The sequence below is a fragment of the Carassius auratus genome, chromosome 16, assembly GCF_003368295.1.
Source record: "Carassius auratus strain Wakin chromosome 16, ASM336829v1, whole genome shotgun sequence".
Lineage (NCBI taxonomy): Eukaryota > Metazoa > Chordata > Actinopteri > Cypriniformes > Cyprinidae > Carassius > Carassius auratus.
The window spans coordinates 17,739,697-17,765,636 of record NC_039258.1 but is presented as its reverse complement, the minus strand read 5'-3'; the positions used below and the strand labels follow the sequence as shown (position 1 = coordinate 17,765,636).

The 25,940-nt window shown below is 37.1% G+C and overlaps 3 protein-coding genes across 5 annotated transcripts; 2 read left to right on the top strand and 1 right to left on the bottom strand.

The window, feature by feature from the left end:
* Positions 1-803: 803 nt before the first annotated feature.
* On the top strand, positions 804-10,307 carry p3h3 (prolyl 3-hydroxylase 3). The gene is made up of 16 exons (XM_026284526.1): positions 804-1,146; positions 1,453-1,637; positions 1,743-1,901; positions 3,583-3,769; positions 3,923-4,054; positions 5,922-6,064; positions 6,245-6,334; positions 6,451-6,503; positions 6,590-6,669; positions 7,836-7,963; positions 8,094-8,189; positions 8,285-8,435; positions 8,538-8,655; positions 9,081-9,156; positions 9,698-9,838; positions 9,908-10,307. The coding sequence occupies exons 1-16, from the start codon at positions 858-860 to the stop codon at positions 10,073-10,075; spliced, it is 2,196 nt and encodes a 731-aa protein (XP_026140311.1). The 5' UTR covers positions 804-857; the 3' UTR covers positions 10,076-10,307.
* Positions 10,308-13,591: 3,284 nt separating this feature from the next.
* On the top strand, positions 13,592-21,264 carry gnb3a (guanine nucleotide binding protein (G protein), beta polypeptide 3a). Of its 2 annotated transcripts, none has more exons than XM_026285164.1 (9): positions 13,592-13,765; positions 15,559-15,705; positions 15,834-15,976; positions 16,777-16,840; positions 17,746-17,908; positions 17,993-18,059; positions 18,151-18,352; positions 20,058-20,274; positions 20,397-21,264. In XM_026285164.1, exons 2-9 carry the CDS (start codon positions 15,649-15,651, stop codon positions 20,501-20,503), a joined length of 1,020 nt encoding a protein of 339 aa, XP_026140949.1. In that variant the 5' UTR covers positions 13,592-13,765; positions 15,559-15,648; the 3' UTR covers positions 20,504-21,264. The 2 variants fall into 2 exon arrangements, with proteins under 2 accessions (XP_026140949.1, XP_026140948.1); XM_026285163.1 differs by lacking the exon at positions 13,592-13,765 and adding an exon at positions 14,821-14,931.
* Positions 21,265-21,872: 608 nt separating this feature from the next.
* Positions 21,873-25,691, bottom strand: cdca3 (cell division cycle associated 3). Of its 2 annotated transcripts, none has more exons than XM_026284524.1 (7): positions 25,514-25,691; positions 25,135-25,285; positions 24,891-24,990; positions 23,599-24,197; positions 22,531-22,870; positions 22,244-22,323; positions 21,873-22,129 (listed from the first exon to the last, which is right to left on the bottom strand). In XM_026284524.1, exons 2-7 carry the CDS (start codon positions 25,270-25,272, stop codon positions 22,037-22,039), a joined length of 1,350 nt encoding a protein of 449 aa, XP_026140309.1. In that variant the 5' UTR covers positions 25,273-25,285; positions 25,514-25,691; the 3' UTR covers positions 21,873-22,036. The 2 variants fall into 2 exon arrangements, with proteins under 2 accessions (XP_026140309.1, XP_026140308.1); XM_026284523.1 differs by having other exon boundaries at positions 25,135-25,288; positions 25,514-25,690.
* Positions 25,692-25,940: the final 249 nt, after the last annotated feature.

The following is a 25,940-nucleotide window of genomic DNA, read 5'->3' as shown; positions in this document are numbered from 1 at the left end:
TGTAGATGATTACTGGTTATCCTGTAATTGGATTTAACCTAATAGATTTAGCCTATACTACAATATAAACAAAACAATTGAAGTAATTCTAATACTTTAAATATTCCTAGTAACACAAACGTTACTTCTAACTAAATGAGGAGATATCATATTATCTTTTTTATATAAACTAATTACAACAAGCTAATACAAACCTTAAAAAAAAAACCTGTTCACACCAAAAACGTCTTGTTTGTTTATTAAAAGCCTGCCACTTTAAATGCTCGAGCTCTTTAAAGTCTGGTGGATTCTGATTGGCTGCAAGTGATTTTGTTGTTTATCAGCTGGAAGCGAATCGTTCTAAAAGTAATTCCAATAATATCGTCTTGTATTCTCATAGAATTAGAAGAACGATAATTAAAACTGTTATAGTTATATATTGGTGTGAAATTTAAATGAAAATTTTGATTTAAAATAATTTAAAATTAGTTAAACATAAAAGCATTAGTTATAAAAAAAACTTTTTTTAAATCTAGTTATTAAAATGAATACTTCAAATTATATTTTAATTTATTTATGTAGGAGAATTACTATAGATTAACCTAAAGTCTCTAACCATATGACTTAAATCTTGTTTTAGTTACTAATTAATTATATAGTAAGTAAGAAAATACTACAAAATAATAATGCATGGTGCATTCACTTGATGCACGAGCAAATTTGTGCTCGAACAGACACATTAGTTTTCCTCTGTCGTGCTGTATGTGTTTCGCTGCCAGGCACGTATTCCCCTCATTCCTGTGTGTGTGTGTGTGTGTGTGTGTGTGTGTGTGTCTCTACTCCTCACATCCTAGCTACAGTCCCTGCGGTCCTGCGTTATGGCGCTACACTCAAACACAAGCTCTGTATACGTGGCGCTCCTCTTCGTGCTCAACTATGTCTTTATGACTGCAGGCAGCGGAGTATCTGTAGAGAGCTCCTCTGGACTCTCAGCTCCGTACGATGAGCTCTATTACCGCGGGGTTCGGGCGTATTTTAGGGAGGATTGGGAGCGCGCAGCGGAGTTCCTGGAGAAATCCATTTCCACGCGAGACAAGCTCCTTCAAACCAGACGAAAATGTCACCACGACTGTTTAACAGCAGGAGATGACAAAATCTCCAAACTAGGTAACTGCCAACTTCTTGTGCAGCTGCAAAAAGTGCGTTTGTTTCAGTGACCTGGAGTAACTCATTCATTTACAGTAATAGTACATTACTTTGTCCAACTAATGCAACAATGCAAAAAATTCCAGCTTCTAGTTTACAAAGCATGTTTTGTATAAATACAAAACATGCTTTGTAAACTAGAAGCTGGAATTTTCCATTACTTATCAAGTTTAGTGCATGTTAATACATTTTAATTAATGTTTGTTTGTGTGTGTGTGTGTGTGTGTGTGTGTGTGTGTGTGTGTGTGTGTGTGTGTGTGTGTGTAGACAAAGATGATTTGACTCTCTGGGACCTGGGGATACTAGACTGGATCCAGGTGCGAGCTGAGTGTGTAAGGTTCTGTATGGGTCAAAGCATCTCTCCTGCTGTTCTGCTCCCAGTATCTTCAGACATTGAGTATGAATTTGGAACACGCAACCCTTATAACTACCTGCAAGTCACCTACTACAAGGTAAAATGACCAATCACCGTGTTTAAACATGAAATCAGACAACACACCTGGAAGATGTCTGAGTAAACATACCCTGTTAAAGCTCCCTCTTCCTCTGTTATACAGTTGGATAAAATGGCCAAAGCAGCTTCAGCTGCTCACACATTCTTTGTGGCAAATCCGAGTCACCTGGAGATGAGGAACAACATTGAGAAGTACAGGAGACTGTTAGGAGTGAAAGAAGAATCCTTCCTGGACAGAGAGAGAGAGCAGGAGCTGCACTGGGTGAGTTCGACAGATGGCAATCTGCAGTCTGCAAAACAGCATTTTTATTGTTAGCTAAAACAACTAACTGAAATAAATAAGTTAAAGTACTGAAATTAACAAAACTAAAAGAAATATACATTTAAAAGAAATATAAAAAAGTAATACAGAAATTACATTAATTAAAATTGAAACAAAAATTTAAATGAGAATTAAACATTTTGAAATTGAAAGCTAGTTTAAAATAGTATAATAATGAATATGAGGTACACAATAAATGTCAAGAATTAATGAAAAATTGAACTTTCAGTTATTTATGACAGGCTTAATTAAAGGGTTAGTTCACCCAGATAGCAAAATGATGTAATTAATAACTTACCCTCATGTTGTTTCAAACCAGTAAAACCTCAGTTTATGCTTGGAACACAGTTTAAGATATTTTAGATTTAGTCTGAGAGCTCTCAGTCCCTCCATTGAAGCTGTGTGTACGGTATACTGTCCATGTGAACGAGTCAGTCTATTGTTCATTATCTGGCTCGGCTCGGTGTTCATCTTCAGTTCTCTCTTCACAGCAGTTCAGTCAGTGTACTGTTTGAGTAAATGAATTACTCCGGGATATTGGTTTGTTTGAACTCAGAGGGAGTGTCAGCGATATTAAAAAAGTTAACCGCTTAAGTCATTTGTGGATTAATGCGTATTAGAGGTGCAAACCGTTTAAAACGATTCAGTTCGATTTGGTGAACTGAATGATTTGTTCGCGAACCGGATATCCAGACTGCTTTGTTTTGAACTGTCTCACAACAGACACGGAAGAGAAGACAATGGTGAATAAAGTCGTCGTTTTTGCTATTTTTGGACCAAAATGTATTTTCGATGCTTCAACAAATTCTAACTGACCCTCTGATGTCACATGGACTACTTTGATGATGTTTTTCTTACCTTTCTGGACATGGACAGTATACCGTACACACAGCTTCAATGGAGGGACTGAGAGCTCTGGGACTAAATCTAAAATATCTTAATCTGTGTTCCAAGGATAAACGGAGGTCTTACAGGTTTGAAACAACATGAGGGTAAGTTATTAATTACATAATTTTGCTATCTGGGTGAACTAACCCTTTAACTGTGTTTGCGTCTGGTATATATTAAAATTAGCCGAAGTGATGCTTAATAGAATTACTATGAAACAAGTAGGAAAAATAAGATAAAGCTTCAGCCTACACATTTTCAGTTGATATGTAACATTGCCTATTTGAATGTAATTTGTACGTAAGAAAAATAGTGTATGAGGATAAAAATAAATCTTGATACAGATGATGATACATGATAAGATAACACTGTTGCAAATGTCACTACAAGATATAATGAGTTAACTGAATCCATGTGCTGAGTGTGCAAACTCATGTCTGCTGGCAGTGTAATTCCATTGTTGTGAATCATAATAGTTATCTAGATTTTGTTGTTTAGAGTATTATTTCGGTGATTCTTCCCACACTGACCGAGCTGTCTTATGTCTTTAAGATAGATGTCTGGATAATGTCAACTTTTGTGAATTACATACCTGCTCGAGACCTCATCGTCCTCACTCGTCTCTTTTTCTCACTCCTTCTGAAATGAACTGCATTAGTTGTCCTGTTTACCGCTGTTCTTAGTTACTCTGCCATCTTCACATCATTTTGTATCATTGTTTCTCATTTTATAGGAGAAGTACGATGCAGCTGTTCTGGCAGAGAGCTCATCTGATTGGGTGAAGGCAGTGAAGAGGTGGAAGGAGTGTGTGAATGAGACGCTCAAGCAGACAGAAGAGTGCAGAGCTCAATGTGTGATGGCGTCCCGGGTCATTCCGGAGGAGCCAGACACCGTTCAGGGCGTTTATGAGAGAGCTGCAGGTGAAAAAGGATGTTTATTTACCAAGTCTATCAAGTTATTTCAGCTTCTATTAGTAGTACAACCGTTTAAATAGCTTGTTGCACCTGTAATGGCATATTTTGGCAATTATATAACAGTTCAGTGAATTGAGTCTTTTTCTGTTTCTGTTTCAGACCTCTCTCTCTCATTGCTGTCATGTAAACAGATGTGTGTGACCTTAGTGTCAACGCGACCTGGAAGAGTCTCTGCTCTGGAGGACTTCCTGCCCTTACAACTCGAGCACCTACATATTGCACAGTTCAAAGGTCAGATGTCATTGAGACATTGATGTTTCCTACCAGTGTTAAGTCACAAATTATTTGGAATATTTATAAATGATATCAGGGGTTAAAGCAAAAAAATAAAATTTTGACTGAAAACTTTTCCTCAGCCTAACCCCATTTTACAGCCATACCTGTGTAAAGTCCACGCACTTGGCCCATGATGGCTGAAGGTTTCGTGCGTGTTCAGTCTTTTCTGCTCACAAAGTTATTCAATTTAAGTTTAATCCTAATCTGACTCTTTTTTTTTATATGACCTCAAATTTAGGTTGTCATATGAATTGGTTGCTTGAACATTTCTTCTTATTATTCTGACATTTGATTATTCTATTTATTCTTTAATATTATTGTACTCGTTCGTTCGGGTGCTCATGACGCTCAAAAATATCGCTTTGGCCTTAGCGTACGGTCACATTCTTGTCAGTTTGGTTATTAGACAGAGGTAATTGGCTAATACTTTAGACAGCCACTCCTATGTGTGCTCATTCAAAATTACTTTTAATTAGCCCCCATAGATTTGTGCACACTTGAATAAAGCAACATTATTTCTAGTCAGAGATTAGGACCACAACTATAGATATAAGCTGACCAGCATTACTTTCCCTGATAGAAGCTTTGGTATGGTCATGGTCTAAAAACTGAATAAAATCAAATGTAGCAATTTATTATCAGTCAGGTAAATATGTATTATGCCAGTTACATAGCTAATTCAAAGATATCAAATCAATACAAGACAATTAAAATTCTCGAAGATTAATCTAAGAGTAAGATGCATACTTGACTTTTAGAAAAATACATAGTATAGAGAGTGTGGACACACATACTCATCTAGACTCATCTAGCTACAGAAGCGACCTGACCCTTTTGCTGCAAACTTTAAATACAACACCAAGATAAAAATCCCCCAAATGGAGGCATGTACAAACGATTCGAATTTGCATGAACTCAGGTCCCAGACCGGGGTAGTTTACACCTCAATATGAACAGAAGGTAAGTTACATGGAAGACCCTGGGAAAAGGCACTCTCATTACAGTAAGCAAAATATCTCTTAACTCTTTGGATCTGTATTATCTTTTAGTGTACTTTTGTAAGACTGAGACCATTGTACCAGTCGGCCTGAGACAATTCAAATCATACCAAACATGACTGTAAATATCACTTGCATTAATCTAGAACATTAAACTATTGACCAGTGAACTGAGTGGAGGGAGGATGGGTACGGAAGGGGATGAGGAGGAACTGATACATATGTGAGAGGGGCGTTTCCTGCACCTCCACTCTGTGGGGTGTCTCGAAGATGCCGGTGTATGTTTGTATTGTCTGTTTCTCAGGAGATCAAAGTATCTGAGGTTCTTTCATCCTCAGTTTTTCTTCTTCTAATTTGTGTTTTCATAGCTCTGTGTATAGTAAATGAAACAAGGGTGTAAAGTTGCATTAAAGCTATTTTCATTTATATTATTTTCACAAGCAGAATTTTTATATATATATATATATATATGTAATTTTGATGATCAAAGACAAGTTTTAAGGGCAAAAATTTTGACTGGGGGGGGGGCTTTAATAATATTTTAAATTGTAGTTTTTATTTGTGTTTGTTATTTTTATAAATGTTTGTTTTTTTAGATTTCTGTTTAGCTTTGAATTAATTTAATTTCTGTGTTGCTTTTAGTAATTGTAATACTTCAAACTTTGTATTTTTTCAGTTAGTTCAGTTAGGTAACATTTGTGGTTTTCATTATTATTATTTTTTAAGTTTAAGTTTTTCATCTAAAATATATAATGTTTTGCTTTTTTAATGATTATTATTATTTCTCTATTTATTAATTGGTACTCGTCTTTGGTGTCCCGCAGCTGGTGACCTGAAGGGGGCGGTGGAGACCCTGCGGTCCTTGCTGCTCTTCTACCCCACAGATTCAGACTTCCTCAGTAATCTGGAGCTCTACACTCAGACTCTAGAGGGCGACACAGAGGCTCAGGAAACAGGCCCCATGCAGGTACAGTATATGATGCACTGACTTGTAGAGTAACTATATATGACACATTGGAGATGGGTAGAAAGAATAATATTTGCATTAATAGATGGGTCCGTCTGTTAGATGGACGGATGAATAGATGAGTCAATGATCCAGATCAATACAGACTATAAATTACCAGTTTATCTTTTTTTCTCAAAGGAAATTGCCAAGTATATCAGCAGAGCTTTGCAAGAGAAGAGACTACTGTACTTTGGGATGGCAAACTTGGACTATAAATTCAGTGACCCGGTAAATACCTCTATGTTGTTTTTTTTAATGTTTTTTTGTCTTTCAACTCTCACCCTTTGTTCCCCTTTCTGAAACTTGCCAAAAAAGGCCTCAGTCTCACTGTCTGTCCCCTTCAGGATCTATGGACTCCTGAGGACGTTGTGCCCGAATCTCTGCGAGAAACCTGGAGGTGAGACAGGAAAATAGATAATAACAATATAGAAAAGGATTGGTGAAATACTTTCCCTGGCAGTTTCAAACTTTTCTTCTTCTCAGAGTAGAGAAAGAAAAACTTCTTGAGAAACTGAAGCAGGGTGAGAAAGTGGAAGAAGTGGATGAGAGTGGATTTTATGCAGGTACGAGCACTGTTTCTGTCCATCCAGTCCTCTAATGTGTGTGTTAATATACCAGTACAGTTTATAAATACACTACTAGTCAAAAGTTTTTGAACAGTATGAATGTTTATGTTTTTTAAAGAAGTCTCTTCTGCTCAACATGCCTGCATTTATTTAATTTATTTTTAGCATCATTACTCCAGTCACACGATCCCTCAGAAATAATTCTAATATTCTGATTTGCTATTTATCTTTAATATTAATCTTTTGTAACATTTTAAATGTCTTTAAATCAATTATACTGACTCTAAGCTTTAGATGGTAAAGTGTATAATGTTACAAAAGCTTTTTATTGCAGATAAATGCTGATTTTGGATCTTTCTATTCAACAAAGAAACCAAAAAAATGTGTAGTGTTTAACAGTTTTAAATACTGATAATAGTAATTATAAAAATGTTTCTTGAACAGCAAACCAGAATATTAGAATGATTTCAGAAGGATATTGTCGCACTAAACACTGGCGTAATGATGTTGAAAATTTAGCTTCGACCACAGGAATAAATTACATTTTAAAATATGTGCAAAAAAAAAAATGCAGCTATCTTATATAGTAAAAATATTTCACAATATTACTGCTATTGCTTGGAAAGAATAAATGCAAGCTTGGCGAGCAGAAGAGAATTCTTAAAAAACAAAAACATTACAAATCTTGCTGCATATATATCTTATCTTACTATATATTTATACGATATTTTCCGAACTATAAGTCACACTTTTTTTCATAGTTTGGCTGGTCCTGCGACTTATAGTCAGGTGCGACTTGTTTAACCAAATTAACTTGACGAACCAAGAGTAATTAACCAATAGAAATGCTCTATGCTGTTTAGTGCTCCTGTAGTCTACACTGAAGACATAGAGCGCCCTCTCGCAGCTGGAGACGGTAATGTTTTCTCTTGGTTCTTGGTTCTAAATAAGTGCGATTTATAGTCCAGTGCGACTTATATACCAGTATGTTTTTTTTTTCCTCATCATGACGTATTTTTGGACTGATGCGACTTATACTTAGGTGTGACTTATAGTCCGAAAATACCGGTATACAGACTTACAAAAAGCTTTTATATGTACAATCTTCTTCTCTTCTTCATCATGCATTTATGTCTTTTCCACTCCCTGTCTCTTTGACTCAGGTGGTCCTGTTCCTGTGGTTGGTGTAACAATCACTATGGATGATCAGGGGCTGAATGGCACCAACCGTGTGGTTCTGGATGGAGTTTTATCGCAGTCTGAATGTGATCGCGTGATGCAGCTTGCTAGCGTGAGCTTTTCAATAATCATCCAAATATCTGCCGTTTGAATTCCTGTTGCAATAAATGCGATGCCACCAGCCCACAAACAGAGAGCAGCTGCAGGAATCTCAAATCACATCCTGCATGTGTTGATGATAGGTTGCAGCATCAGTGGGCGATGGTTACCGGGGGCGACGCTCTCCTCACACGCCGCATGAGAAGTTTGAGGGTTTGACTGTTCTCAGAGCACTTAAGGTAAAGTATTACTCATTCTAGAATGATTTATAAAATTAAAGACATTTTCTCCACATATACGCTAGATAATACACTAGAAAATATCTGTTTTCCAGTTGGCTCAAGATGGGCTGGTTAACCAATCAGATGCCAGGCTGTTGCATAAGATCGGGGAGACTGTTAAAGTTCTGATGGACTCGTACTTCAGAAGTCACTCGGTTCTCTACTTTGCTTACACACACTTAGTGTGCCGCTCCGCCATCCCAGGTACACATTAGTGCTCTAACAGGAACAGTCATTCACACATAAACACACATTATTAAGAGGGTTAACGGTTTACTTGGTGCATATATGACTCTGTGTATGAAGGACATCAGGAGGGGCGTTCAGACCTTTCTCACCCGGTTCATGTGGATAACTGCATCCTGGAGCCAGAAACCAGACAGTGCTGGAGAGAAGCTCCTGCTTTCACTCACCGAGATCTCAGGTGCACATGATAGCTGTCGGTAAAACACAAAGAATATTCACTAGGAATAAATAGGCTTTCTGATTTTTTTTTTTTCTCGTTTGATTCATAAGATTCAAGATTCAGGTTATGTGTGGTAAAATTCAGAATAGGACTTCTTACAAAATTAGTACACACAGGTTAATAATTGGCGTCAATCTCTGCTGGAAATATTTTTAAATATATATTTAACACTACTTTTAAAAATGAATTCTGTTGGGAATAATTATGCAACATTGATAATATGAGGTGCTGATTTTTGTGAATCCAGCATATTCAACAGTGAGCCTCATCTGAATAGAAAGGACACACGTTTATCTGTAAAATCCTACAAATGACTGACATAAATGACGTGTTTTTTGTGTTGTGCACACACTGTGATGATCTGTATCCTGTTGCCCTTGCAGTGCAGTTCTTTACCTGAATGATGATTTTGAAGGAGGTGAATTCTTTTTCACTGATCGAGATGCCAAAACAGTCACTGTAAGATTCATGTCCCACTATTCTCTAATGTTTTTCATTCATTTAGATCCATGTTTATAGGTTTCTCTGTCAAAGCTACTTCTAATAGAATACAAAAGGATGTAATAAAATCTCCTTAATAACAATACTCTCGCTAGTAACCGAATGGATTTTTTTCTTATTTGAAAGAGATTTTCTTTTAGCCTAAGTCACAGCATTTTAATATTTATGAATTTAGACTTATATATAATATATTATATGAATCAATCTGGAGTAATATTAATAAATATCCTAAACTATGGCTGAGGTTAGCCATTTCTGCACAGCTTCTATCCTTTTATTGCCTTTGAAATATTAAATATCTACTGTATGTATAAAATTAAATTTTAACACCCAGGCCACCCAGAGTATAGTTTTTGCATGTTTTTGTTTTGTTTTTGCATTTAGAATGAATTTTAATACAAACGTTATTGTTGAACCATGATTTGCTATACTCCATGCAAATGCATGATTCGTAATAGAGACCCAATATCTCAGTATCTCTCTTTTTTTTCTCTTCCAGGCAAGTGTTAAGCCAAAATGCGGGCGACTGGTTGGATTTACATCAGGACCGGTCAATCCCCACGGTGTTACTGCAGTCACAGCGGGTCGACGATGTGCACTGGCTCTCTGGCTCACCACTGAAAAGCACCACAGAGATATGGTGAGAAACTGCTAAGGAAAGTTTAAAAGTGGTGTATGTATGTGCTCTAACGTGCTCTAATGTGCTTAGGAACGTGAGGAAGCTGAAGAATTATGGGCCGCCAATGGAAAGAGTGTAGTAAAAGAGGAGAAGGGTGATGGCGAGAGCGCTGTAAAAACTGCCCGCAGTGGACGAAGCCAAGGCAAAGAAAGAAGCAAAGAGAGAGAAAGAGTGACAGGCAGGCGGGATGAACTATAAGACAGACAGATGAATGAGCCAATCAGCAAAGAGACATCCATGGACATCAAATGCCTGATTATTCACTGACTCTTCATGGACACTAGTTTATATTTATCCAAGAATGTTTCACATGGTCATGTCTCTATAAGTATGAGAGTGTGTGCATGTATTTGTGCATTTGTTTCAGTATGTCTGTTTTTGTTTTGGTTAAATATAATTCAAAAATAAATAAAGAAGCAGTGAATGGGCAAATTTTGTAGTTCAAAGAATTATTTATTCTTTTTATTTTTTAATTAGTATTTATTATCGAAAAATTTCCCTCATTAAATTTTTTTTTTTTTTGTATATTGAAAATAAATGTTTTTTTAAATACATTTTTTACATTAAATAAAATGTTGTCCCATAAAGGCAGAGTTCACCCCACAAAAAAAAAAAAAAAAAATTGCTGACAATTTACTAAGGCCATAGGGGATTAAGAGGAGTTTCTTCATTGGAATAGATTTGGAAATTTTAGCATAAATGGGTGCTGTCAGAATGAGAGTTTAAAAAGCTGATAAAACATCACAAAACGTGTTGGTAATAAATGAATCATTAAGATGTTTCGTTGCTTCTGCTGTGATGTTTTTATCAGCTGTGTGGAAAAAATTCAAATCTGATCCAATGAAGAAATAACAAACTCAAGTGTGGCGACTTTTCACATTCACATAAGATCAGTAAATTTTAAATCAGTGTCATTTGAATTAATGCATGCCTCTCTTTTTTCATACTGCATCCTCACCACTAGGTGTCAATATAGATCCAAGACCACTGTCAAAACGATCAGCAAGGTACTGCGCACCTTTAATTAATCATTCATTCATTACTGTTTCTCAGAATCAAAACTGCAACAAAAAAAGACAGAAGGTGCAAGTGTTTAATACATCTAGACAACAAGTGAGAGGACAGAGGGAGGAGGGGAGGTGTTGACGTCCTGCGGTACATTAGCACTGATGGAAAAGAGAGAAAAAGAGGGCGGGAGGGAAAGAGATGGAGAGCGAGATTACAGATAATCCCTCATAAATGAGTGCATTTGTTTATGAAGCTTACAAATCTCCCATTTAGAGTATGGAATAATAATCCAAGCAAGAAATCGTGTAATCATTCATACCTCGACTGCCCATCTCAACACAACACCCCTTCCATTAAACCCAAACCCTAACACCACTCACCCTCCTCTAATGCACCAAAAATCAGACTCCTGTCTGTCTTACACTGGCCATTGATCCTCTGTACTTGAATTAATCTACACTGCGCTGTAAAATAGAGGATAGAATGGCTAATGGTTCATAAGGTGTTAATACCATCCTATGCATTTGATACTCAGCAGGCCTGGAAAACAGTTTAAGAGCTGAGCAGATGTATGGATGTACTGTACCTCTTAGGTAAATGACTAAGACCCTTCTGACCTGTTTCCATCAATGTTTGACTATCACCGAATAATCTCTTTCTCCCTCATGGTAACATAACATTACACGACACATGTTGTGCGCAGGATTTTGTCCAGTGCTGAAGAGTGTGGATATTAATAGCGATAATGTAGCAGTCGATGGGCCGCTCTCATACATGTTTGCATGGCTTCTTTAGAGTGAGGCGTTTGCTTAACCTGGATTTCTCAATGTGATCACACTGCAGCAGGTTTTTCACAGTGTGTCCATTTTTAGCCAGTGCTGCTCTAGGATGCTTTCATGCTCTGATTGTTTTTAAACCACTGAACAATGGCATTTTATTTAGATGTACATGAATAAATGAATACTCGTGTAGATTAATAATAAATGTGCATGATTTGCCATTGCAGTGTGATAATGTTTTCATAACAGATCAAGTCAACGTCAATCACAGTGTGACGGACTGAAACATACAGTCATAGAGAGGGGAAAAGAAAAGTGATATTGGATCTGTGTACTTAGACATTTCCATACTAAATGAAACCTGAAAAACACTTGGCGTGAAGAGCATGTCTGAATTCTTATAGTATTCACATCAGAAATACATGGATGGTTTAATACTTTTTTTTAAGATTGGCATGCCTCTGGACCAATTAAATTTACAGGACAGTGACTAAATGTTGTATAAAATTAAAAATAAATATTGAAATATACATAAAATCAAACTAATATGTAAGAACGTATAATTTAACACACAAACAGTACAGTCAGTACTTTCCTTTAACTTCTATATGGCATTAATGATATTTTCTTTCTCCTACCTAAGAAACTTTTTTCATTTTCACTAAGGCAATACATAGCATGTTTATTAAGCCATTTTCTCTTTAGATAGTGTTGATTGATCATTTGCGTCCCATAACACAGGCAAAACCATATCCACCCTCATACACATAGACAATCCTATATAAATGAACACATCTTGACTATACATTACAATAAAGGGCTTTTTACATGACACTGAACCTTTCCTCGGTGTTCATCCATGCAAAAGTAAACCACTCCCTTTTGTTCTAATAGAATATAATCCTTTTCACCCATGGGTCGCGTTGTTCCCCCTCCTTGCTAAATCGGGTGCTGATTTTATCCACCATGCTGTGATGTTTTGTCTGGTTCGGCGAGGTGGGGGAGGACGAGTTATATTTATGATAATGATAGTTTGTCAGTTCTAAATCAGGACACTAAAACTGATTTAAGCAAAGCCTTAAACGTTCACAGGCTTTCATGCTCTTTTGTTGCACAAAATTCCCTCCTGGTCCTCACACATTTCTGTTCCTGAATGATGTGTTATGTTTTGTTACAACAGTGTTCACACTCTTTTAGAATGAAACTTAGCGGTCCTTGTGTGTATCACACTGTAGCTGAATCACAAAGCCTTCCACTCATCTCAAAGTATAAATATTGCTCATTTTGAAAGTTTCCGAAGTACGCAACACCAGCTCCCAGTGATCTGAAACCGCTCATCATTCCTTACATAGAAATGTCTCTCCAGTCCATTATTTACTGTCCTCAGCTTTGCTCCAGAAGCTTGTGGATGTTCTGCCTGCTCATTCATGACTAATATGACCCTCATTTTAAAAAGTTTTGGTTTTCAAGGACATCTACGTTTAAAGTTTATGGATGTATCATCAGTGCAGATCTTTAGGATCAGGCTTCGGAAATTTAGATCAATAACTTTATCTTTATATGTTTTGCAGTCCGTAAAAGAGCCTTAAACCATTCAACTGAGCACTATTCATAGAAAACTTCAACTTTTAGCCAACATTTTCAATTTGTTATTTATTTCAAGAGAAAATGGATGGATAAGCATCATCTTGGAATCTTTTCTTTTTTTATATAAAATGAAATGTGTCCCGTCTTCTCCCTCACCTGGCCCTTCACACCTGTCTTTCTGTCACGTGACCCCATGACCTGATTCTCTCCACTATTTAGTTCTCTTGTCGTTTACTCTCTGTTCTCTCCTCTCCTAACAGATTTCCCTCCCTCTCGCTCTCTCCATCCCAGGCTTGATCCTTTCAGCCCTGATCTCACTTCATCCCCTCCAATCCTCATCTGCCCATCACAAAAGCATCACAGAGTTTACAGAGAGAGAGAGAGAGAGAGGGATCAGAAGGTGCGTAAAGCAGAAAACCTGAATGAACATTGTCCCGAGAAAAAGGCAAGTGGACAGAGAGTTGAAAAGGAATAAGAAATACAAATAGAGTGGAGAAACGTCCCGGAGGAACAGGTAAGTGAAGAAGGTTTTGTGGTTGTTATTTTTTTTATTGCAGAATAGAACATGGTCAACAAGTGATGACGTTTATAAGCCTTGTAGTTTTGGTCTTTTATACATTGCCATCGATTTAGTTCTTACTTACAAACATGGCAAAGTAAAGATTATGATAATAAACCACTTGACTTTAGATCAGAACCAAACCATAACATATATGTCAATCAGTTTTATGACTTAAATCTGTAAAAAAAAAAAAAAAAAAAAACAAATTTGGTTTGTTTTGGAGCTGTGGCAACATTTGACTTTTTATTTTAGGTAGAATAAAGGCTTTCAATATATCAGAAGATGCAAGATATTGGATAAAAAATGCATTGTGTAGTGTTTCTCTACATTTGGATTCATGTTTAAAGAGGTGCACATATATATTTGTATTATTATAAATGTCCTAATTATTAATCCGATTATAATGAATTATTTTTTGGTTCTAAATAAATAGTTATAGGACTTTTTAACCATAAAAGGTTTGGAAATGACTTGATGATACAAGGGCAGACTGTTCTTTAAACAAAGTCATTTGCCGAAAACTCCGATTCAGACGATGGCTACAGGCCACACTTTCACACCCATTCCCATCTCTCTCTTTCTCTCTCTCTTCGTTTCTATCCCTCTATCCCCCTCCCCATCTCTACTCTAGCTCTTATCCAGATGCAAAGAGCAGTCAATAATCGGATGAGAGCAGATTTGATTCAAAAGGCCTCCCTTAAAATCTCAGCAGTGTTGAGGATTTAAACTCACTCTCTCTTGCATCCCTGTTTCTCTCTCTCTCTCTCTCTCTCTCTTTCTCTCTCTCATTAGTCTCGTTCTGGTTATGGCATTGAGTGCTCACGGTCTTGTTGACAATAACATTATCTTGCCCTTTAACTCAACACTGATGACAAATACCAAAATTCCAGGTATATGAGGGTCACCTTGAGTTCCAGAACAGGGCTATTTTTCGATGCCCATTACAGGACCTCCCACTGGTCCACCTCTCTCCCATCCACACCCTTTGCTCTCTCGCTCTCTCCTCTCAAACAAATTTTAGGCAAAAGTCATTTGGTCATGAGAGCTCTGGAGAGACACAAAGATTCAGTAAACAATTCAACAAAAGGAAATAGCCTACATTAATCTTCCGTCGTAAGGTAAGACATGATTTTCAGACTTAAGAATAACTCAATATTTACTTTAAAAAAGCTTTTCGTTACGGCAAACGACAGCACTCTAATTATTCAAGCAAACTGGGGTGAACCATCCATAACGAAGGGCAAAAATCACTATAGATGACTGTATTGAGAAAGTCAAGGATCGTCAATAATATCAGGAATGTTTTTAACAGAAAATCGAATGACTTTAGTTTTGCTCATTGTTTTTTTATGAAAGCCGCTGTAAATAGTCACAATAATCATTCTTATTGGAGCAGTACCCAAAACCTAAAGTGCTGTAGATGTATCTAAAGTATTTATGAACTAAACCATCTATGTATGTAATATCTGATTACATGGCATTTGATGAAGTAGTTTCTAGTGCGACTCTGACTCATTATGCACTTGTATGTTTGTGGTGGTGGTATGAGTGAAATTTTGCATGCATCCTAATTTGTAAGGATTTGCAAACCAGGTTGAAGGGAGTTTGAATTGCAAATAGATGTTGAGCGACGGAACTGAATATACATTACAGTGAAAGCAACAACAATGAGCTCATGCCACAAGCAGTAAAGGAAATTGCACCGTCATGATTGATGTAACAATGAAATGTATATTCATTTTCAGGAGAGTTTCCCCCCCCCCAGCATTCTCTTGGCTCTACTGACCTCACTTCCTGTCTGTATCTGTGGGTGACCGTGCCTGACTACCGTTGCCATGGGTGAAATGGAACAACTGCGAAAGGAGGCGGAGAGCCTGAAGGATGAGATTACTGTTAGTGTCAAGAACATGTCTGATACACCTGCACAAACATCTGTGAAGATGCTACAGAATATCGCCGACTGATTCTCAGTCCTAGATCCGCTGATATTTCAGTTGTGTGTATGTTCTGTGCTCTACAGGCGGCTCGTAAAGCAGTGCAGGACCTCACGCTGCAGGATCATGTGGCCGGGACAGCTGTTGTGGGACGTGTCCAGCTAAAGACCAGGAAGACATTGAGAGGACATCTGTCCAAAATCTATGCCGTGCACTGGGGAGACTCAAAGTAAACTATATCTATATGCAAATAAAAGCAATACATTCTGTTCTGCAAGCATATACAAATACACACAATGCACTGTATTTGGGCAAAGAGAAGTGAAATGAATGATTATGTAAACAGATATTTGTACATGGATACAATAGTAAGCTGTATTAATGATGCAAGTCTGAATCTGATTAAGAAATTTGATTTCTGCACCAAAAAAACTTTCAGTTTAATGAAAGGAGGTTGGAAAGGGATTAGATGTTTTGCATATGTGTTTAGAGAGAGAGTGTGTGTGTGTTGAAGTAAATTCACTTGAGATGAACACTGGATTAACCACTTAAAAAAGTATTTTCATAGCTTTATTTTTACATTTGGTCCAGGTCATAAGTATTAATAAGTAAGATAATTAAGTGATTTATATTTAATATATAGCTTGTAAAATCCTACGATTTTAGTATTCATACGTCCTTTTAAAATGCAAACCTGTAACCTTGGTGATGTCAGAAACGTTCTTCACTAGTTTTAGGCATTCAAATAAAATGTAAATATTCGATTTTTAGTTACAGTTCAACTTTGAAAACTTGTAATACAATTTTAGTACTAAGTAAAATTACTAAACTGAACTAAAAATATAAACATTGAAAAAACTGATAAAAGCGCATAAAAATACTAAAATTAAAATAAAATATAAAATGGAAATATAAAATAAATTCTAATTCAAAATGTTAAGAAATAGTATTACAGTATATAAAGAATACTGAAATAATCCAACACATTTATTTTCTAACCTGATGTTTCTTTTCTGATATTTCTCTCAGACTGTGTGTCAGTGCATCTCAGGACGGTAAACTGATTGTATGGGACAGCTACACCACCAACAAGGTACAGAAGAGTCTGGTCTTAGTCCTTTGCTACAAAAAAAAGGCCAAAAATCATTGATTGAGCCTATCGTTATCTGTTGTTACAAATGACAAATGACAGAATCTGATGCTGTAACTTGGAGCTGCTGTCACGCACATTTAAATGCAAATCGTTTCTGGTGAATGCTATTAAGAAAATCAGTACCTGCCAGTGGTCACATTGTGTGCAGGAAAGAGGAGACGTATTTAAATGACATGAAGCACGAAAGCAGGACTGAGACAGTTTCAGCTCTCATAGGTTATAGAAGCTGCTTAAGCCACATATTTAATCATAAACCAAGGTCAATTTGATTTTATTTAGTGCTATTGCGATCTAGTTAGCGATCTATCTAGCTAACTTTATAATCTTTCATTTGTGATTTCATATCTCACAGTATAAGGCACATAATCATACAATAAGACAATTCCTACAAGTATTAGAAGTAAATCAAATAAATACATTTTATTTGATTATTTTACTGTTAATGAAAGTGTTCATATTTTCCAAATGTTATTTGAAATGAAAAAACGTGTACACCTGCTCCAAAAAACATGTAAACGGTGTGTAAAACATCCAAACGTTTTGTGTTCTGTAAGGCAAACAGATGATACTGCATTCTGATAGCACTATTTAGCATAATAACAGAATTAATGAGTTAACCAGTTAATTAACAATGAGAAAATGTATTTAATTCATGAACAAACGTGATTCAAAACAGCCACACTTTCCTTTTTACTGCAGACAAAGGAAAAGGTCCATTTTACACACCAATTATTCATATTTACGAAAGCTTATTTATGAATAAGGCTCAATGTATATATTAGCATTCACCAATAATCCTCGATCTGTAGAATATTAATTACTCATCCTCTCTGATCGTTGTCTAGGTGCATGCGATCCCACTGAAGTCCTCGTGGGTGATGACATGTGCGTACGCACCTTCAGGAAACATGGTGGCGTGTGGAGGACTTGACAACATGTGCTCCATCTATAACCTGAAGGGCAAAGACGGCAACGTGAAGGTCATGCGTGAGCTCGCAGCACACACAGGTGAGCGTATGGGAACCCATGAAAGACTTCACATCAGCTAGCTGCAGCTCTGTTTTGACTGTGCATGGGTCTTGTGTTGATCAGGTTACCTGTCCTGCTGCCGCTTCCTGAATGACAATGAGATCATCACCAGCTCTGGAGACTGCACCTGGTACATTCGCTTTAGACTTCTGATAGCTATAGACTAAAATAGCAAAGAAAATGTAGCAGTTATAACAACGTAACCTCTGACCTGTTTCCAGTGTTCTGTGGGACATTGAGACAGGATCGCAGAAGACCGTGTTTGCGGGACATCTGGGTGACTGTATGTCTCTGGGTGTGGCCCCTGACTTCAACACCTTCATCTCAGGGGCATGTGACTTCACGGCTAAACTGTGGGACATCCGTGATGGCCAGTGCAGACAGACCTTTGGAGGCCATGAGAGCGACATTAATGCCATAGGGGTAAGAATGATCAGTTTTTAAATCCATAACCACAGCAATATTGATTACTTACTTTTTTTAATGAAATGGGCTTGCTAAGACTTTAATATACTATTTACTCATCAGGATTTGAAATCCTAAGCCAATGGTTCTTACCTTTTTTGGAATGTTTTCCCCCCTCCCCACACCTCCTCATTGTTGGCAACAATAATAAAAAATAAAAAAATTCTAAACATTTCTTACTACTAAAAACATTTGGCAAAACAAAACCAAGGATGTACATAGATTATAAAAATGCCCATAGAGCACTGTTGTTGAGGATTATTAATACAACTTTTATAATATTTATTTTTTTCAATTAGTTTTTTTAATTTGACAGTTTTTAATATATATATTTGTTTTACTAATATTGTCATGTGCTTTCGTCATTTTTACTAGATATGAAATATGTCTATTTAGCTTTTTCTTTTAGTTTGTCATTTGAATGTATTAAAATAAAGCATTTTTATTTCAGTTATTAGTAAATTTGTCATCTATTATTCATTTTGTATATTATTTCTGAATTATTTTTTATTATTTAACATTTTTCATTTTTATTAGTTTTAATAATTACATACTTTTAATAGTTTTAGTTATACATTTGTATTAGTTTATTATAAAATTAATGTAATTTTATTACTTAACATAACTGGTTCTATAAAGAGAAAAAAAACTTGTCGAAGTGGTGATTTTTAGTTGTTTTAGTCTTTTTTTTTCTTTAAGCTATTTTGAAGCCCCCTTGAAAGTTTTACGAGGTCCCCTAGTGAGCCCCGGCCCCGGATGAAAACCACTGCCTTAATGTAATTAACTTGTACATTATGTAATTATACTGCACTGTTTTACAGCAAGAGAATTAGCAAAAAGTCCTAAGGACTGAGAAAGGAACCCCAGCAATCTTTAGGGACCAGAAATATTCTAAAGTCTCTGAACATGGATCAGAAAGCAGCCACTAAGAATAACCTAGAAACCACACAGCGATACACTAACAACCACTGAGAACAGCTTGAAGCATCCACACAGCACACACTTACAGTGGCAGCAGGTTTTGCTATAATGTTCATTATTTTAGCAAAAGGACAAGGAAAGGAAGCAGAAGCTATTTATTAAGAGCCGGGGGTTAAGACCTTTTGAATTTGATGATCAGAGATGTTAGTATCTTCTTTAGCTTGTGAAGGGCAGTGCAAAAAAAAAATGATATTCAGGCAAATAAGAATAATGTACACATCTTCATTCTGTTCAGAAGTTTTTACCCCTGGCTCTTAATGCATGGTTTTTCCTTCTGAAGCATCGGTGAGTGTTTGAACCTTCAGTAATGGTTGCCTACGAGTCACTCAGTTGTACTCAGTGTGAAAAGATGGATCTCGAAACCATACAGTCATTGTTAGAAAGGGTTAAAATACACAAAAACCCTGGAAAACCAAAGAATTTGTGGAACCTGTTGTGCGAACTGTTCAGGACAAACAAGGACTCATGAACAGCTACCACAAAAAACAAAAATCTAAACTATGTCAACTTTTAAACGTTTCATTTTTATAAATTCAACTATTATTTTGTCTTGTGGACTATATGTAAACATCTTTTAAGTGAATAATTGCCATTTTGCAGATTCTGCAAGGCACATGTGAACTTTTAACTTCAACTGCATTATAATAAATGCATGCATTTTTCTCTCTGTGTCCCCTTTCAGTTTTTCCCCAATGGCAATGCAGTGATCACCGGTTCAGACGATGCTTCCTGCAAGCTGTACGACCTGCGTTCAGACCAGGAGCTCATCACATACCAGGACTCCGGCATCATGTGTGGCGTGACCTCCCTCGCTCCCTCCCTCTCTGGAAGACTCATCCTCGCTGGGTACGACGACTTCAACTGCAACATCTGGGACTCGCTGAAGGCGGAGAGAGTCGGTACGTCACATCACCGGAAAGAGATCCAAGGATTGATGTCAACCTCAGGAGAACCATAAAGCATATTAGTAGCAAAAATATCTGTATATTTACTATAATAAAATAGTGTTTGTCTTTTACAGGAGTGTTGTCCGGTCATGACAACAGAGTGAGCTGTATTGGCGTGACACCTGATGGGATGGCCTGCTGCACAGGATCATGGGATAGCTTTCTGAAGATCTGGAACTAAGGCTCTTTCTCAAACAGAGGCAAACATAGAATATGTCAAAGACAGGGTAAAATATAAAGGGGACAATTGAAACCGTGGGATATAGTTGTATAAGTAGGGAGGGAAAGCGATATGATTGTTGTGCCGCCACAACCAGAAAGATTGTGAATAAGAAAACCTCATTTAGAGATGGGCTGACCTGTAGAATAATCTTGTCAAAGAAATCATGCAATAGCAGAAAACCTGTTTTTCAGGGACTGCTAACTGCAAACGTGGGCATTTACAAAGCCATTTCCTATTTGGTGATTCGTGAGGTAATTTTTGGATAGGGTCTTTAACACATGGGTGTCACAGCATTAATCATTAATAATAGCATATGAAATAAGACTTTCAACACTAGTTGGATTAAGCTTACTGAAATCTAAAGGCATCCTGTGCTATCATGCTACCTACATGACAGAGGTTGCCAAAATAGTTGTGCAAGATCAAATATAATGACTTAACGGAATATTTTCACTTTTATAAAATGTGGTTTACAAATTATAGATAGATTAAACAAGTTTTAGTGAGACTGTCTGATTGAAGCTTCTTTTTAAGTTTAGTGTTAAGATACTTTTTTTTTTTTTTGATAGAGCATTGATAGTGTCTTGATAGTGTCATGTTTTTTCTGCTTATACAGGCCAATAAAAAAAAACAAAAAAAACAAAGCTGCCTGATTTCTTTTTTATCTCTCATCTCTTATGAAATTGAAAACAAATGTGAATGTGCTACAATGTACATACACACCACCATTCTAAAGCTTGGGGTCAGTTTTCCTCCAGAAGGTAATAATTTGTTTTATTTAGCAAGAAAGCATCATTTAAAATTGCGACAGTAAATGTTATAAAATAATTTTATTTTTAAATAAATGCCATTATATTTAACTTTCAATTCATAAAACAATTCTGGAAAAAAAAAAAAAAAAAAGTTAACAAAAATATGAAGCAGTTTTCCACATACATTAGACTATTGAGTGGGACTAAATGCTGGTGTAATGATGCTGAAAATTCAGCTTTACTCGCAATTAAATTTTAGGATCTCTTCAATTGGAAAACAGTCATTTTAAAATTGTAATAATATTTCACTGCTTTTACTGTATTTTTCGATCAAATAAATGCAGCCTCGGCAAGCACAAGAGACTTCTTTCAAATACAAACAAACCAACCCCAGACTTCTGAACAGTAGCAAATCGATATCGGAGAAACGGTTTGATGCTACAAAATAGTTCATTTAAATTAGTAACAACGCCTTTTTTTCATAAATGTGGGCATCAGAGTTTAACATAATAAATGCTTTGTGAGGGACAAGTTGATAAGATCATGAAAAAAAAAAAAAAAAAAGACACCATATCTAAAATCAAATGATATTTTATTTACATTAAAACAGTTCTTACTTACAAACACACAAAGAAACAGTAAAGAATATGGTGGGAAAAAATGGTCATGTAGTATAAGGCTTAAAACTGTAGTATGTACATAGTGTTGGCTGGATTTCTCTCGGTCCGCTTCCTTCGTCTCACTCGTTCTCCTTGTTGAGCGAAAGAATCAGGGCTCTCCTGTCCATCTGGCCAAATCTCTGTTTTTCAGGGGTGGACACTTTCAACTTCATCTTAAGACAGACATGAAGATTCATTTAGTAAGTGACTACCTAATACAAGTCCACAGTTGAATATGCACAGAAGTTTAAAAATAATAACTAGTGGCCAATAATAACTGTTATCACCTGGGAGTTGCGGTCTCTGGGTGAATTCGCTTCCCTCAGGATCTGCAGAGGCGATCTGCCCTCACCAATCAGAACTTTTTCTGTAAAATTAAACAAGCAAATACCACTAAGAAAGAGCGTACTAGGAAAAAATTAAATTCTACACTAGTGTACACTACAGATTCATTTTGGTAGTCCTCTATCCACCTTTTAATTTAAAAGCAGGTGTAGACATTTATAAAAAGCTTATTGTGTCGTCCGCTTTCACTTATTTTAGCTGTACGGTGAACAGACACACACACACTCACCTCTCGGTCTCTGTTTGGCACGCACAACCATGTTGTTATTCTCATTTGTGGCCGTGTTTTTGGTGGAGAGCGGTGAGGACACGGATGTTTTTCCACGCGCCTGTACCCCTCTCGCTCTGACTCCAGTGCTCCCGAAGCCCACACCCAACCACTGGGGCTTAAAAATGGCCTGACTGGGGCTGCGGGTGTCAAACTTCAGACAACGGATGCCGGACTGGACCGTTTCAACCTGGGTGCCGGTCACCGGGCTGGATTTGCTGGAGGAGACGGCAGATTGAGGTGTGGGAGGCCTGCTCTCCTCCTGCTGCTCAGGGCTCGACTCTGGAAGAGCAGAAGTCACCTGACGGAGGAAGGACACACATCAGTCAGTTCCGCAAAAGTTTTTTTTCCTTTCTTTTTTGCGCTTGCCAAATCAAGCTAATAGTTTAAATTCCTACCTGTACTGGTATTTCCAGTGGTCCCAAAACAAATAAAAACATCCATTTAACTTTAACTGTTAAACATCACTTGTGTTTGTTTGTAACATTTAATATTTTTTGGAAGGTTAAAAATAGAATTTTTTTTCCACAGATACAAACTGTAATTTATACTTTAACAAATTTGTAATAACTTGAAAATTTATATTAATTTAGAATATTTAAGACAAATCCAAATATAAAAAAAATGATTATATGCGTAGGTATAAAAGTAAAAAAATAAATAAAAATAATTTAAAAATAGGATTAGCCTATTATGCTCACAAAGCCTGTATTAAATTGAAAAAAAAAAGTGAAGTATTTCTTCTTCAGTGTGACATGGTCCTTCAGAAATCATTTTAATATTCAGATTTGCTCCTCCAGAAACAATTATAAATAAAACAATTAACAATTAGTATTTTTTTCTTTAAGAAAGTCATTTCAATATACGGTAACAGCAATTATTTGAAATGGAAATTTTAAACAAAAGTCTGTGCAGTCACTTTTGATCAATTTAAGGCATCATTGCTGCCCAAAAGCTTTTCAATGGAAGTGGTGTAGTATAAATGCATGCAGATCAACGATGAACTAGTGATGAATCTCAAAAACATACCTGTTCCTCAGAGGTCTGTGCCGGGACCTCATCGGCCTCCGAGGTCACGACAGCTTCATCAACAGGCGTTTCATGCTCTGTGGATTGTGGTGGGATTGAGAAGAGCGCGTAGGAGTGATCTTCATTCGCTTGCCTCTTGGCAGGAGGAAGAGGAGTCAGAGGACGTTCCTCAAGAGAAGAGGAGTAAACACCTTCACGACAAGCAAGAAGACTCAAACTGAGCTCTTTCCTTAATGGTGAAGCACCGAGCAGCAGAGCCTCCTCGGCCTCTTCCAGCGAGGCCTCAGCATCCACCTCCACCTCCACCTGTGGGTCTCCGATCAACACAAACGGGCTGTTGCATATGGAGCCGTAGCCCTCTGAAGGAGAAGACCGCACAGGGGTGGACACAGCTTCTGTGGGTCCGCTGAGGGTGGGTGAGCTCTGGGCTTTTTCCAGAGGGAGCAGAGGATCTCTGAGGCCTGCTTCATTTTGCAGATTCACGTTGGGCAGGTCGGGGTATTTGGAGACCGGAGGAAGGGGAGAAACTGAGTCGCCACCGGACTTGACGTCATTGAGAAAGAAGGTGCTCAACCGCCGAGCAAGAGACGCGACACTCACTAAAGGAGACAAAGTAGTTGTAGCTTAAAAGAATTATAATTGACAGTGATTCATACATGTATTGGTTTCATAAAAAACTATTATAAACCTTAAACTTTATAATCTTTGATCAATAATCGCACCCTACATTCTTCTTTTTTTGATTATTTCAACTTGTGTTTTGAGAAACTGTATTTAAGAGTGTTTTATTCATGATTCTGTGGAGAAACACCACCTCAGTAGGGAAATAAATACTATGGACGTCAACAGGGAGCATAAAAACTGTTTAATTAACAGCATTTCTCAATGTTCTTTGATGCTAAAACTCATTTAGGCCTGGACGGCGAATAAATGACGACAAAGTTGTAATTTTGGGGTGAACTATTCCTTTAACTGTAAAATCTTGTTACCTTTGTTATTCGGTCTAATTTGGAAAAACATTTTAGCTATAAAAAAAATTCATATCAAAGCACGTAGTGTTATTCATCTTGTAGCTGGTAGGTTTAGTTCATGGCTTATAACTGTTTAACAGAGATTTTTCCTTATTGGGGAAAAATACTTCCACAACCATGGAAACTGAGAAAAGTAAACTCTTTACAAAAAGAGCTGAGCTATGAAAATTAATTAGCTTTCAGCTTGAGCTCTTTTCGCCATGTTTAAATATTTTGAATTAAAAATAGCAAACAGTCCACATGTTGATACACTTCACTTACCCTTTAATGGGGTTCGAGTGACGCCAGGTGTGGGTGAGCGGGGGTCTAACACAGGCCCGACTGACTCCTCCACAGGAAGAGGAGAGTAAGCCACGCCCACCTACAGGAAAATACAATCAATAAACGCTTATCATACCCATTGCCCACACGGGACCTGAAAATGGCATAATTCAGCTCAGTCTGGCTAATCGATGAATTAATTCAGTCTTTTATTATAGAGACTCTTAATCAGTGTTGTCTGTACCTGTATAGGTGTGCGGTCGACAGCGCAGGACGGTGAACGCGGGTCGGAGAGTCTCGCGACTCGCGCTGCTCTCGGCCGCTGGCTCGGCTCTAGCTTCGGGGTTGATGCCACAGACAGCTTGCTTTCACTGGCACCCATTTCACACTGTTTGCTACTGAAAAACAGCACGCTTTATGAAAACATGTATGGTAAACCAGCAGATACAACCCTAATGCACTGACTCCTGCTGACCCAAGTAAACATTGCTAAAATGCATGAACGTTAAACTTGAATTCAATTAACGTTAACGTTGAATAAAGCAGCAACGTTAGCATTTCTTACCGTGTCGCGTTTTTGGCAACAATACAAGTTATTGTACAATAAATAAACTTAAACTCACCTTAAACCCCAAAGATGTCGTTGTTCCTTTTAATCTTTCAAGCTTTATCAAATCAACTTTGTGTTAGGATTTATTCACCTATATTACACAAGAAGATATCAGCAATTAAATGCCTCAGTCGTCTTCCAATCCAAACTCCGTGCGTGGCGCCAGAGTCCAGCGAAGCATTTAAATGGGGGGTTCGGTGTTTGCGGCGACTTTTAAACAGACCAATAGCTGAAAGCAAAATTCCTCCCTCGTCGCTTCTGATTGGCTGAGACTACAAATACATTTTTTATTGGGCGTGTGCCAGCGATTTAAAATACAGCCGCGTGTTGATGACGTCTTTAGTTTAATATTTTGATACAAAGCCCACAATCGCACTTATGTTACCAAAAAATACATTTGTTAACGAATTAGTTAACAAATTCATATTTAACAATTATAG

What these genes read in the sequence shown, in the direction of transcription:
- p3h3 (XM_026284526.1), top strand. Translation starts at nt 858, where the DNA reads ATGGCGCTACACTCAAACACAAGCTCTGTATACGTGGCGCTCCTCTTC. An exon ending in CGTTTATGAGAGAGCTGCAG is followed by an intron (nt 3,770 to 3,922) that starts GTGAAAAAGGAT and finishes TTTCTGTTTCAG; the next exon opens with ACCTCTCTCTCTCATTGCTG. An exon ending in AGGAAACAGGCCCCATGCAG is followed by an intron (nt 6,065 to 6,244) that starts GTACAGTATATG and finishes TTTTTCTCAAAG; the next exon opens with GAAATTGCCAAGTATATCAG.
- gnb3a (XM_026285164.1), top strand. Translation starts at nt 15,649, where the DNA reads ATGGGTGAAATGGAACAACTGCGAAAGGAGGCGGAGAGCCTGAAGGAT. An exon ending in AGCTCTGGAGACTGCACCTG is followed by an intron (nt 18,060 to 18,150) that starts GTACATTCGCTT and finishes ACCTGTTTCCAG; the next exon opens with TGTTCTGTGGGACATTGAGA. An exon ending in GCGACATTAATGCCATAGGG is followed by an intron (nt 18,353 to 20,057) that starts GTAAGAATGATC and finishes GTCCCCTTTCAG; the next exon opens with TTTTTCCCCAATGGCAATGC.
- cdca3 (XM_026284524.1), bottom strand. Translation starts at nt 25,272, where the DNA reads ATGGGTGCCAGTGAAAGCAAGCTGTCTGTGGCATCAACCCCGAAGCTA. An exon ending in TCGACCGCACACCTATACAG is followed by an intron (nt 24,991 to 25,134) that starts GTACAGACAACA and finishes ATTTTCCTGTAG; the next exon opens with GTGGGCGTGGCTTACTCTCC. An exon ending in CCAGAGACCGCAACTCCCAG is followed by an intron (nt 22,130 to 22,243) that starts GTGATAACAGTT and finishes GTCTGTCTTAAG; the next exon opens with ATGAAGTTGAAAGTGTCCAC.